Consider the following 15170-nt stretch of genomic DNA (forward strand, 5'->3'; position numbering starts at 1 on the left):
GTGGAGGATAAGCTCTTATTAACTACAAGAGAGAGGAAAAAAGGACTGGTTAGGAATTACTGTTTATAGATGTGATAATGTACTGTAAGTGCTGACAGGAACCAACTTGTTTCACAGATGTTCCATAACATTAGAGCAGAGCAACACTATAAAACCGTAGATTTTGAATATTTAGAATATATTTTGTATCATAAATAAATAACAAAAAATGTGTTAGGGGTGTCAAATTGCTGTGGCATAAGAAAAATAAAATTTAATGTCAAAGAAGAATTTTCAGGGAGGGATCTCACTACCCCGTTGATGGTCATTTTCAACCACAGTTGTCATCTATTGTGATTTATTCCTTACTGATTTACTGTGTGCTTTTTTTTGTTCATAGCTTATTTATTTTTATAGCATTCTATATGTCATTGTGTCTGCTCAACAGTTGTTTTGAATCTGCATTTTAAACCTGACCTCAACTTGTTCAAGCAATGACAAAAATGTGTTGTTTGCTTGTGGTTATGTGAAAAACCAATAACTTCTCAAAAGCAAGAAGGAATGGTTTGACATTTGACTACACTTAAATTGAGTAAATAGGCCAGCATATAAACTGATATTTTAAACACTGCAGTCTGTTGGATTATAATTTGTGTCAAAAAATATTTTGTGTCATTATAGCTGTAGGTGTCCACATGCAGTGTGATTAACTGGGCATTTATGTGAAGAATTCAAGAGCAGATCAGAAATAGTTGGTGGTCTCAGTCAGAAGTTTTCTTTAAATGAATTATTCAGAAAAGGTCAGCACATCAAAAACGCAGGTTCAATGTGCACTTAACTGCACCAGTGACTACCTTATACTCATGTAAAATAATCAAGTTAATTAGAAATGTATTGTCATCACATTTATTTTCCAGTTTCAGTTGCACGGTGAATTGAAATAACGTTTAAGATGTAAGATACAGTACATGGTGTAAGGTGTAAGATACAGTACATGTATGACATTCTCAATGCCGACAAGACATAAATAGAGTCAGCTGGCCTGGTTAAAATCCCTTTCCAGTGTCGTCTGTAAAAGGCTGGAAATCAGATTCAAAACCAGTGGTGTGTCTTTGTACCATAAACAAAAAAAGGTTTAACTGTACAGCTGTTTGGTAAGTTGGGAGGAAGCTGTTCAACAGCAGATCAGCCTTGGCCATCATAAATCTAAGTCAGTTTTTTAAAATTATATTAAAGAGATCTTTACTGCGATTATGTGAACCAAATGTGTGGCACGAGAGGTATTACTGTGTTCTGAGAGCTGAAACAGCCAATCAAAACATGAAGACTCTACCAGTTGCTGTCAGAGAATGACAAACTGAAAGTAGTTACACAAAAGACATGTTGATGTTAAATCAGTGTAATGCTTTGGCATGTGACCAGCGTAAAGGCTTGCTTTAATGAATGCTTCATGCTTCATGCATGCTTGCTTTAATGAATGCTCCATGCTTTAATAAACTCTTTATTTTGTTTGGGTATCGTGATTTTATGAAAAAAAAAAAAACCTCTAGACAGCAAGATTTAGTGAAATGAATACATATTAGAAATGGTTCGCTGAATTTCATTCAAGATTTTTTCCAAAGAAACATTTAGATTGTGGAATCTTTAACCATTTATGTTAAAGTAATTGTTAATATTATGTAAAATAATTAGTTCTATAGCATTTAAGAGTGTAAACTGGGAAATCCCATGCTATTTTGTAAACAGTTAAATAAATTTCAGCATGTGTGTGTGTGTGTGTGTGTGTGTGAGAGAGTGAGTGAGTGAGAGAGAGAGAGAGAGAGAGAGAGAGAGAGAGAGAGAGAGAGAGAGAGAGAGAGAGAGATAGACAATGTGTTTGAGTGTTCGGAGACTGACCAGACACACTCCTTTGGCCTCCGTGCGGCGGGTTTTCAGTATGTATGCAGCAATGAGCAGAGCAGCCAGCAGCAGGCCAGCAATAAGGACTGAGATCAGGACAGTTTGAGAGTGATTCACCAAGACAGGCTCTGCCTCAACAACACCAACCTACACACAAGACAAGACCAGAAGTGAAATGGGAAATCTTGGACTAGTAAACAAACTTAACACATATTGTTTATTTCCTGGCCAAGAGAGTGTTGTAGAGTGATGGACCCTCTGCCTCTGACTGCATCCCAGCTGATGAGTCTTTCATCTGAGTAAATTGAATGTGGTAATGAAGTGCCTCTTGGTGAATGTTTCAGACTTACAGTGGCCACTTGTGATGGCTGTGGTTTCTGTCATTTCAAAGTAGAAGTGGTGACTGTTCTACTTATGCACTGATGCAGTGCCAGTAGCTTGAACTATATTCACATGGTGTCATGTCATCGCACATAAAAATCCTTACATGATGATGATATGACATTATGTGAACGTGATACCGGACTGCCGTTGAATATTTTCAAACAACAGCACATCCTGAATTGTTTTCTGATTGTAACGAAAGTATCTGTGTAAGTAGTTACTAGAATTAAGAAGGTATTAAGCACATAAATATAAACCTGACATTAGCCGTGTGTCCAGTCCCACCCTGAGCCGTGCTGTTAGAGGAAATGTTTTATTACCAATTCTGACCAATCAGAACAATGGGTGAACTGTTATGAGTGATTTTATCATCTCATATCATTTTGACATATCATCACTAATGCATGATGAACTGACTGAATATTTAGAGTATAATTCTTAATGCTGATTATCTACAGTCATAGTACACTTCAACCCTTACTTACAGAACACACATTAAGGTGGGATTGTGCCTGTATACATTACAGTACATAAAAGCTCTGTTCACTCTTCTTCCTTTTCCTTTTCCAGATTTCTCTTTGCTTACATGTCTGATTTGTACTGCTATCTAACATGCCAGACTTACAATGGAAAATTGAGTTGTCAATGCTCTTTCTGTGGTTCGCTCACAATGTTTGTCTCACTATACACTCAATTTTAGTATTAAGCTCATAATCATGTGCAGCTGTATTTCCACATGGCTTAAATTAAACAGAAAAAAGGGTGTGATGCTTAAAAAAAAAGTTTTCTGTATGGCTGTGTACATTGTGGTTCCAAACCATCTTCCTTGATTTTTCAGAATTTTATTCTTAAACACTTCCCCCAAGTCCTTTGGATGGCTAATGCGTCTGGCTTTGTAAAGGTATTCTACACAGGAGAGCGTTTACAATTGGGTTTTATGCAGAACTTTTTGCAGAAGAGTTCTCCAGAAAATCAAAGCAAACAAAACCATTTTAAAATTCTAAAAAGGGGAAGTTTCAGTGCATGACTATTTCTATACTGAAAATGTTGAATTTGCATGATCACTTTACCTTATCCCTGATATTATCATTATCAAACTTGTCGGTCATTCCTTTGACATCACCTGTATAGTAAGAAAAACAAAAGAGTTAACACAATCTACTTTACCTTGTGAAAGTTTAAAAACAGTTTGCTTATATTAAGTGTACAGTGTTTTGCATTTTGGATCATTTTTGACAAGAACTCAAACCTTCTACACATCCTCCAGATAGGATCATCTCATTAGAGTGGTCCTTCTGATAGATTTCAAGCTTGCTTTCAAAACACAGATGTTCCAGAATGCTCTGAATCTTTGCCTTGTTTTCCTCCTGTATGACAAGAGAGACTCGCTTTTGGTCATATTTCTGTACACGTGCACAGGAAAACATTTGAAGCACAAACACCGCCCCACTTCTGGACTTTAGGAATTAAGTGTAACATGAAACCCGTGCATGCGGGATGCCTTTCACAGCATGCCCTGTTGTAACCCCAAATTCTTTGTCCCTTATAACAAACGGCTCCTTTACAGAGGCTAGGATAAAAAAAAAAACAATTCATCCATGCACATGCATCCAATTTCTTAATAGCTTCTTAATATTATAAAACTAAGCCAATTCAAATAGTTGCATGCTTTTTTGGAGGTGGGTGGAAAGCAGAGAACCCAGAGAAACCCATATGAATGCATGGGAGAACATCAGAAACTCAAAGTTAGACCTCTGTGTAATTAGCCCATTCCCTGCTGTGGTGCTGTCAGTAGAAAGTTTTTTGCAAGGACAGTAAAATTCATTTCAAAGCAGAAATGGCAAATGTAATTTTTTCCCGATGCAGTGTCACTTGCTGGTAATATTTTTACATAATGTCTTCACCAAACATGAAAAAAACATATTTACATCATGTCACATCACATGATGTAAAAAAACAGCAGGTGGCACTGCATCAGTGTTATTTTTTTTTCCAGCAAATTCATTTAATTTTTACAGCAATTGGTATAGCTGTGCAAAAAAGGTTTAAGGGCCCGGTGGTGGCAGCTTGGTGGCCCTGGGATTCAAACTCAGAATCTACCACTTCAATTTCTGCTCCAAATTGTTTTACTCATACCACTTTATGATAACTATAACAATATAGCTATTAGTATAAGCACATGATTATAAACCAGTGATTAGTCTTGCATCCATAACTACTCTGAGCAATGCTGTTATAGTTGCTATAGAAAATATAACAGCTGTTATAGAAAATATTATATTAACAATTCTGACCAATCAGAATAGAGGCTTCAACAGCATGTTATTTATCACAGTATATGAACCATTATGTAAGCCAAAGTGATTTACTCTCATTATTTGTATATTATGTATATGATTTGTAGTGCTATCATGTCATTATTAATCTTTCCATTTTTGCTCCCATATTGTCTACATATAATTTCAATGTGTTCTTAATTTGTCTGAAGGTTACTCACACAGCTGGAGACGGTCTTCAGCTTCAGCTTCAATGCATCTTTGTCTCTCACTGTAGCTTCATCCACACACTCCACTTTGTTCTGTAAACAAATAAACCAAGATCCTTTCAGCCACATATTTAATAGACAGTGATGTCAGTGATGTTAAGAGTATACTGTGAATGTACAATATAGTTTACTGTTTTGTAGTTACTGTATATAGAAACTGTAAATTTGAACAAACAACAACAAATATATTTATACACATGAAAAATTACAAAGCAAATCATCATCTTTAGATTTTCATCACAGGCCAAATAAGTTGGTTACGTTAATAATCAGGTTCTGTTCTCTGGCAAATAATTACCTGTAAACATTTCAGTTATTTATTTGTCCACAGCATGTCCCCATCCTGCCCAGTGCCAGGCACATCTGTTTTGATTTTTTTATTTCCTGCTTTTGTTCTCCATCCAAGCATTGTTATCACTGGGTCATAATTACCTGAGTATATTTAAACCCCTGCTTGTTTGTCATTATGCAAAGTTTTGCTGTACTGTATGTACTTTTTGTTGTCGTTTGCCTGTTTTCTTCAGTTACCTTCCAGAGTTATTGATGTATTACATGTTTCCTGACCTTTGCCTCAGAATATATTTGACTTATCAATAAACACATTTTTGTTTGTCAGGATGAAAAACGTGCAATAATTAAGAAGAATACAAATATTTTCAAATGTATCAATTAATAGGTATCAGATTTAATCATGTTAAACACTGGCTGATTACCGGCATGAACGCTGTAAGGAAAATTATATCAGCATAAAAAAGTTACTTACACTTTGTGATCGGCTGCCAGAAGTAGTGATTATCCCTGTGTTGGACTCTGTGGATGCTAGCTCGGGAATATCGACAACTTGTTGAGGTTTGATGTGTTCTGAAAAGAAAAAAAAAACATACTCTTATTGTAACTGCTCAGTTGTTCATCTATTTATGTTGTTATTTTCTTAAAGTTGAGATAATGATGCAGTTCAAGTAATAACTTGACCGAGCAGTTAACGCCTGACAGATCCTTCTCCAGCAAGACTCAAATACTGTAGTCCAACTCATTACAAATCATGAAATCCGGTTGCATATAACATCATTCTATTTATTTGTAGTGAGGAATTGAGTATAGAGAAAAAAGAGTTTAGTTTTTAACATGTTTTAATATTTACTCATTCACCTGGGGCTGCTGTTGGACGAATGTTATCTCCACGCACATTAGCCATACCGATGAAATTGCCTGTGCTGTTGCTTACGATAGCATGTGTAATGGCATTCTCATGGCAGGTCACACCTGGAGTTTAAAGACAGAGAAAAAAATACACCTAGGATCAACTCATAAGATCACATAGGATCGACTCATTATTGTATCATACAGACATCATTCTAATCAGATATTTTTATACAAAAAAAATGCTTTACACAATTGATTCTGTCAGAGTTCCAACACAGTGCTTTACAAAATGATATGAGATAACAGAATTGGTACAGATTTGTTTCTAGACTAGAAAGTCTGTAGTGTATTTCAGCTTGAAATTGAGTAGCCTCATCCTATATTACCAGTAGATATTGCATCCCCTAATGGGTACCTATAAGTTATCTGCTATAAATAAAGTTGTGTTAAGACCTATGTTTTACCTACTCCATTAAAAAAAATCTCTTAATAGTTTATAACCTTGAATGTAGGGTCTGACCTTGCTAGGGTTATGGCTGGGTTTAGTGGTTATACATTTTCTTACAAATGAATTCATTTGAAATCCTAAGAACTCATTAGAGTTTTTAGACATTTTGCATGATTTCAGGTTCTAAGGGATCCCTGCATCTTATCAGCCCCAGAAGAGACTTTTTTAAAAGACAGAGTGCTTATATTTATATGCTATTTCTTTTTTTTTTTGTTAACATTGCATCCAAACATAAAGGTTTTTTGAATCTGTTCTCTGCAATTTGATGAGGTGAAGGTTCCACTGAGACAATGAGATGTGTGAAATATTTAACATGCTCAGGCTCTGCTGTGGGGAGATGCATTCTGTCAGGGTGAGGAAAACTAGATAAAAATGGTCTGATGGACCAGTGTGAAATATTTGCAGAATACTGTAAAAGAAAAGCTTGAGTAACTTCTCTTTAAAACAAAACAAAAAAATATTTATTTTTAAAGATTATTGAAGATTTGATCTTGTAATGTACAGCTTCTTATGTCTTTCATATAACCTGCTTAACTCCATTTAACTATTTCTAATGCTAACACTTAAAAAAGTGAATAATACTGAATACTTAAACAAACTGCCACAGATGATTTTTTTCAAATAAAGTATTAGAAAAATGAAAATGACACTGAAGCAAACAGTTGAACACAGAAAAATAAATTCTTTAACATATTAAAAAGCATATTCAGGGAAAAAAGCAAAGAAATGCTGCAATTTCAAGACTCAGTAGAAACAGGATATTATTATATTATTGTGCAGTAAAATACTTTTACATAAGAATTAATATATATATATATGTATTTATGTATATACTATCCCATTCTAGTAAAAATACATAAAAATTTGGTATATATCTTGCAAGTTTTTGTTTGTAAATATTGCACTCGCCATACAGAATATAGAGTTTCACAGTGTACTCACGCATCTTGCTTCTATATGGAAAAGCATAAAACATCTAGAGAACTCTATTAATTTAATAACTTATATATAATTATATAATATAACTGGGAGTTAACCCCTCAGCGTTAGGGTTATATAAGTTATAAAGTTATATATATCTTATATAACTAAGACGCTGAGGGGATAACTTCCAGTGCCGGTCCCAAGTCTGAATAAAATGAGAAGGTTGCATCAGGTAAGGCATTCAGCGTAAAAACATTCACCAAAATCAGATATGCGGATTAGATGAGCCACTGTGTCACCCCAAACACTGAGCAGACCAAAGACCACAACAACTTTATAATATATACTATATATAGCACATAGCTTTTCTTGGGTCAAGTAAGAATGGACCGTGAACAGACCTAAAGCTTGAGGACAGATCACAATGCTAAAGGAGATGGGACAAGTCTCCCATTCTTAAAGAAAATGTTTAAAAATATTTATCTTTGTACAAAATACGAGACTTATGTGGATTTTGCCAGGCCTCTTTTCAATTTATGTCAAAGACTTGTACATTTCAAAAAACAAACAAAAATAGAGATTGTTAATATTAAATATTAGTTGAATGTTCATTTTTGCAGGAGAAGATAAATAGTTCAAGACCATCTACTGTTAGTCCCCTTTTGTTCCCTCCAAAAGGGAAGGTTGTCCCTTACTAAGTGTCTCAAACCCTTTCAAAGAGATTTCACACTTTTAAGTTATATGGAAAACTGTATAGAAGCATAAAGTCTTCATATGTGATATATACATGTGTCTATTACTTCCATCCAACTGTGGAAAAATAAAGATTTATTCCTAGAGGTGACAAGGCAATTGTTCCAGAGGAGCATGTTATACTGAGCAAAATTGTGATGGAAATAAATTTCCTGCTGCTGCTGATATTTGAATAGATTAATTGCCAATTTCCCAGGAAGAAATTTCAATATCTAAAGAAAGGCTAAACCTCTGAGCTTTTGACCAATTCCCTGTTTCCCGAGCCTTCACTTCTCATTAATTGGCTAAATCGGACACATATGCACATTAGGCAGGTCTTTGCATATGGATATTTTGTGCACACTTCCATAGCTTAACTTGATTGTATTTATTTTTGGATTGTTATGGCATATGGAATATTTTTTCAGTCTACAAAATGTGAATATGTTAGGGCTAAAGAGAAACACATCAAAATGGTCACATCCACTTTTTTGCTATGAATAGTATCTTCTTGCTGTGCTCTTGCTGCATGTTCTTCGGGTTATACTGTATGTGTGATTCCATATGCTTTATGTCATTGTTAATAATATTCTATCAGCGATAGTGTTGAATACACACCGTCCTACCTGTGCTCCCTCTCATTTACATGGGTGACTACATATTTCTGAATGGTCAGTGGTACAAATAGACAGATCAAGAGGCAGAAGTGTCAACAGTCATGGTGTTCCCTGCAGTGATCCCCCTGTGATATTAATTAAATCCCCAGCTGAGACAACCACTAAATACTGAAGTGTATTACATTTACAGCATTTGGCAGACACCCTTTTCAGAGCAACTTCAATTTTATCTCATTTCATACAACTGAAGGTCAAAATCCTTGTACAGGGGCCCAGTGGTGGCAGCCCTGGGATTCAAACTCACAGCCTTCCAAGCAGTATTCCAACACATTAACAAGTGAGCAACTACATGACACAGTTTAAAATTGATAGATTTTGTCACATACAGAACCATACACAGTATGACAAACAGTTTAATTATTCATTTATTTTTATTGTTCATGCCATAAATAGAACTGAACAAATAGGATAAAAAAGAATCACACACACACACACACACACACACACACACACACACACACACACACACACACACACACACACACACAGATATATATATTTATTAGAGATAGAAAAGTATAACTATTGTGAATAAAATGCGTGTGCACATATAGTAACTGTCACATTATCTTATCTATTATCTGTTTTGTTCGTACATTTCTCACAGTTATTCAGTCTTACAGTCCTACAAATGAGCTACTTTCTAAGTAGCTACATGAAGTTTACTGCACATGCATTGGGTTACTATATGTGGCGATATGCTAGATCCAGTCTGAGGAGAGATGTGAGTGATGAATAGACTCATTTCTCCTTTAGTGCCAAGCAATGATTGAACTGTTGCCAAAAATCTTTAGAGGTTTTACTTTCATGCTCAAGGGCTCTGGCACCCTTGATGTCAGGGTATGGACACAAAGACACACCCGTCCTCTCGACATACCACTCGTGTTACTCAGTGCAGTTAATTCTTTCCCATAAGGTTCTCCATACATAAACACTTACACTTGTGTGTGCACTACTGGTGTGGTGTGTATCTATTTAACACTTTAAAAATAAATGGAGAACTCTTAACTGTTCAAGAATCCCTTATATAGTTATATGCACATTTAATCAATGCTAGGATAAACACCTATAATTTACTTTCAGTTGAATTCACAGCCAACAATGCTCTATGCTATTTTGTTTCACTGTGCTCTAATGATCTAAAATACCAATGATTGTGAGCATGTGAATTTCTATCTACTTAGAAATGCCTTTGAACAAAACAACCTCTCTCTCTCTCTCTCTCTCTCTCTCTCTCTCTCTCTCTCTCTCTCTCTCTCTCTCTCTCTCTCTCTCTCTCTCACACACACACACACACACACACACACACACACACACACACACACACACACACACACACACACACACACACACACACACACACACACACACACACACACACACACACACACACACACACTACATGATTGCAACCTTAAGGTTTAGAGCACTGCTGGCTTACTCAGTTATAATTCAGCCCCCTCTTTCTGTCTGATGTCAGGACTCTTTTATTGTCTTGCAACCGAGAAGGTTTCACTACCTCTGAATCCTTCCCTCCTTCTCTCTACTTTAGAACTGTAGACATGGAAATGGAAATATAAAATGTGGGTTGAAAAGGAACAAAGAGGCAGACATGGCACATTTAACCAGAGAGACACAGGGACCTGTTTTATTTTGCACTGAAATCCTTGATCTGTTCTTATTCAAGGCAATCATACTTTGTCTAGTTGGTGTGTAAATAAATAAAATAGAAACCACTAGCAATGCTGGGGAAAAAAACCTTCCAAGTGACCCAGGTTGTATATATGAAAGGGGCTACATAGACATATGTTTATGCCTGTGGTACAGAAAACACTCCCCAAACTCCCACCATCACATGAACCCCTTTATACATCCCAACCCCACGATCCCAAGCCCAGACTATAAGCAGATTAACCTATAATTAAAATCCTCATCGCTAAACTTTATTTAACATTAACAAAACCCAAACAAAATTCCCAGTTTTGGAACGTTTCAAGAGCCCAGTCCCTGAATGCCTCATTACTGTGAATGGGATTGATGCCATTTGGCTTTGTGCCAGGGGAAATGGAAGAAAATGGAAAAGAGAGGAAAGCAAGTTGGCTTTTATCACTCTCCATCCACCAGGCAGCTTTCCAAATCTCACCTCTACAGTAATAATAACTGGATTCTTACATTACATCATGTTTATTCACACATAATGGATTTAACTGTGTTGTTAACCATTTTTGAATCTAAACCCTGTACACCACATCCATGATTACTTTAGCCTCCATGTTGGCCTGTTACTAATTAAACTCATACTATTAGCAAGGTAGAGGTTACTTTCAGCATGATAAATATGGAGGATAAATAAAAAAAAAACTGACAGTGAAGTTTTTCTTTTACATTTTATCACAATGCTGTTCAGAGAGTACATAAGTGTGGATTTTAATGCAATTTAAATAACTCTAGCATCAGCAGGAAGGCTCAACAAGCCTGAATTGTCACAGACAACTGAAGAATGGAGCAAAACAGCTGTTGATTTAGTTCTATATGATTTCGTTCTTCAAAAGTATTCTGACACTAATGTCTGTTACTCTCTCTTAATGTAGACTCTCATAGGAATAGATTGTAAGCCTCGCAGATCATATCAATCACCAAGTAGACGGGCAGGAAACGCACCTCTGACCCCTCTCACCTGATAACCCTTGTGTTCCAATCCCTTATGAACTTTTAAAAAACTAAGTAAGCCACTTTAAGAGGCTCATTAGAGTTCTTCACTACTCTTTAGTTACTAAATCTTACTGCTTCCTACAGTCTGGCTGCACATTATGTAGCACCTTTCTTTTTTATGCCCTCAAAGTATTTTTAGTAATGAAATGGTAATGGAGGAGTATGTCTTTACACCTGAAATAATATCCTTTCAATTTGATAGTTTCGCTTTGCATATAGATTTGGCTGCAATTTATTGGTTATTGTCAATACATGCCAATACATGCCTTGGGGATGTGGTAGACTATTGGTTAAGCTGTTGGTCTACAAATTTAAGGTTGTACGTTAGAATCCTAGGTCCATCGAGTTGCCACCATTGGGCACCTTAACCCTTAATTGCTCAGTTGTATAAAATGAGATAAAATGTAAGCCTCTCTGGATAAGGGTGTCTGCCAAATGCTGACAAATCCACTTGTATCAAATCTACATAACACCAGTAAAGAAACTTGGATCATAATTTCATTCATTTCTCCATCCAATGAGCGCTACGGTAGTCCTGTATCAGTGCTGATGCAAATGAGAGACACACCACTTTAGAACATTACTCTGTTAAGATGTGATTACCAAACTTACATCTACACAGGGACATGCTGCATATAATGTGGAGCTAACGTGAATTATCGGCAATTTCAGACCCCTCCTCCCCCCCAGACACCCCACAATACATACCTTTTTTATTTCAAGATGCTTGACCTGCGGACGTGTTAGCAATAACCATAACCAGAACGAGGGGAGATGGAAGAGAATATAAACACTTATATATCTTTGACGTCAGTACTGCACGCTTGAGATCAGAGCTTAACAACCTTCTACTTGAATGTGGATGATTGGTGGTCGTCCAAGGAGGCCAGTGTGTGAGAATGTGTAGGAAGGGTAATGTTACATGTTAAAAAGTGAAGTCCATGATGCCAAATTTCTAGCTTGTTTTCCTATACATTCCATTCTTTCTGTACTGGATACTTTGCAAAAGATAGACTGCCCACAATTACTCATAGTTTATACTCTTGTAAGTTCTTTAATAACTCTTACATACTAAAGTCAGTGGTTTGTCTCCATAGTAAGAATTCCCTGAGGAGTAAAGGAATTTGAGGGGTGCATGTGTGTGGGGGTGGTCTTATCTGTCTCTCTCTCCCTCCATGACTACTGTGATCTTTGACACCTCCACTCACATCCCCCTATTTCAGGAAATTAACATGGACTCTGTAATGTTTTAGAGATATAGCAGTAGACATATAGCAGAAAGACTTTCTGAGCAAATCAAACCTTTCCCCCGCAGTGTATTATAGCACTGAATGTACACAATAGTGCTAGAGTAACATTATGGCATGTTAATATAAGCTACTAGAGTTTGATACTCTGTTTACACTGAGACCGAATCTTGTTTATTGTGTATGAGGTTACAGCTTAACATTTCCCAGTAAGAGGGAGGAAACTTATCTTTAAAGATGAAAAATCAGCAATTTTCACTAATTTGTAAGAGTAAAGCCTGTTCACACTGATTCAGTTCAAGGAAACTTTGAAGTTGAAGTGTATAAACAAAAAAAACAAAACAAAACCCAAAACAAAATTAAAGACTAGATTTGCTTTATAAACAAAATACTCTGGAATATTTGGGACAAAGCTTTCTGAAGAGGCAACCAAAAAGATCTTTGTGTGATATCCATGGTTAAAGCCTATATTTACTTACAAGAACCACAGACATACAGTGCATTTTAAATGAGAGCATGTGGAACACTGCATCGACCATCATTTGGAAATCTGATACATTTTTGTCCTAGAAAGTGAAAGAGTAAAACATTTAGCATATCATGTGAGTTATGCTAGTCATCTCTAGTCCTACACATGATGACTTAAATCTAATTTGGACCAAACAAAGGATATACATTTAAAAGTCAGATCCAGGACAACTGAAACTAACAAATTACGACGTTTTAAAACTTTTTTTAAGCCTAAACCAATAAAAGATTTCTGATCTGTAAGTGCTCAGTAAACTTCTGCTAAAAGAAAGCTCACTTCTAACGGTTTTCCACAAGAGGAGAAAAAAACTTTTGAATGCAGCTCGCTTACTGTGGGGCACAACCCTCTTTTCTCCGAGCAGAGTCACACAACTGCACGGTAGCTCTGCCACAACACACATCAAGAAACAATCATAAATACTCACCACAGAACATAATGGTATACACGACTGAGGCCAGAGCCATAAAAGTGTGGCAGTTTGTCTTTTTCCAGTTAAACACTTTCATCTTGAGAATGTCCCTGATGGAGAATTAAAGAGTACGTATCAGATTTAGTCTCGTACTAAGAGACAAACAGAATAAAGAAAGGCTTGTGCTCATGTTGCTTTATATACCCCAGCCCCCAACTGCCCTTTCCACACCCCCTTTTTCACTTTAACTCTTACTTTAACCCTGCTTCAACCGAAAAGTTTCTCTCTCTCTCTCTCTCTCTCTCTCTCTCTCTCTCTCTCTCTCTCTCTCTCTCTCTCTCTCTCTCTCTCTCTCTCTCTCTCTCTCATTTATTTCAGGGGAATAAGAAAGTATACTAAATAAAACCTCTGAGTGATCTGTACAATTACATAAATAAATGCAGTGCATTTATGTTTATTGTGTGGATGTCCAACAGTAACAGAAATGTAACAGCAATTGTCATTTTATTATTTAAGGATTGATCAATCTTGCCCTGTTTAAAATTCTGGCACAAAATGTTCCCCTGAAAATAATATGGAGGGTGAAACAACATCTTATAACAACATATCTACTTTTTTTTAGTACATACTGCAATAATCCTCCATGGACGTAATCAGTATCCCTGAACTCAGACTGTACTTACTGTAGCTAATATGACTGTGACCTTTAATGTACACCATTACAGTGCAATTTTCTGCACTGAAATGTAATTTGCTAAACACTGTTGAACTTGTGATCTCTCTGTGAACTGGCAGCCATTTTAAGAAACAATAATCTAGTGGATTTTGACATAGAAACTGACGTAGAACTGCAACCTCTATCTTGACTCGAGGCAGAAGAGGATGCAAGTGTTGTTCACTAGTGAAGTTGGACAGCGTTTCTGGTGTTCTGATGTAGACAAGTCTGAACAGACAAATATTTTACTTCTACATAAATTCAGATCCACATTCAATCACATTGGCAAAAACTAATATCTTCTAAAATATTGTTTTTGGATGTCAGTCTTTTAAATTTGTGTATGTGGAAGCAAGTTCCTCAATTCAGACAGCTGTTTTCTGTTTTTTCACATTTGCTCAAGCCTCTTTAAACAATGTATTTAAAATATATTTTAATTAATGGATTACATTTAAATATGTATATTTTTCAATACTATATCTACATTTGGTCAGCAGGGGGCCTGTAGCTTTACAGTTAAACATTACAAGGATTGTATGTTAGACAGTGCATAGTGATGCTTGGGTAACAGCATCACTAATCTCCACAGATGCATGCCACATTAGGGGCTGGCTGTCCATTGGTGGTTTAAGCATTGGCGATCATATCTACCATATAGTTGTTGTTTAGACAAAAAGAGCCCCTTGCATCTTTCTTTGGTGACAGATGAAGAGTTGTCTGAGAACCAGATGGTCAATGTTTAGTCTAAGTAGCACCACAGGGTGTGC

At 36.2% G+C, this 15170-nt stretch overlaps 1 protein-coding gene across 1 annotated transcript in view; it reads right to left on the reverse strand.

Annotated features, from left to right (window-relative positions):
* si:ch211-286o17.1 overlaps positions 1 to 13870 on the reverse strand; it is a 15576-nt gene extending 1706 nt beyond the window's left edge. Inside the window, exons 1-7 of the mRNA XM_027146323.2 lie at positions 13704 to 13870; positions 5957 to 6070; positions 5571 to 5668; positions 4760 to 4840; positions 3512 to 3629; positions 3333 to 3385; positions 1876 to 2025 (exon numbers count right to left, since the gene is read on the reverse strand). Of these exons, the coding sequence (XP_027002124.2) occupies positions 1876 to 2025; positions 3333 to 3385; positions 3512 to 3629; positions 4760 to 4840; positions 5571 to 5668; positions 5957 to 6070; positions 13704 to 13785 (696 nt within the window). The 5' untranslated portion in view covers positions 13786 to 13870. The remainder of the gene's footprint in view (positions 1 to 1875; positions 2026 to 3332; positions 3386 to 3511; positions 3630 to 4759; positions 4841 to 5570; positions 5669 to 5956; positions 6071 to 13703) is intronic.
* Between the last annotated feature and the right edge of the window lie 1300 nt (positions 13871 to 15170).

The sequence above is a fragment of the Tachysurus fulvidraco genome, chromosome 5, assembly GCF_022655615.1.
Source record: "Tachysurus fulvidraco isolate hzauxx_2018 chromosome 5, HZAU_PFXX_2.0, whole genome shotgun sequence".
Lineage (NCBI taxonomy): Eukaryota > Metazoa > Chordata > Actinopteri > Siluriformes > Bagridae > Tachysurus > Tachysurus fulvidraco.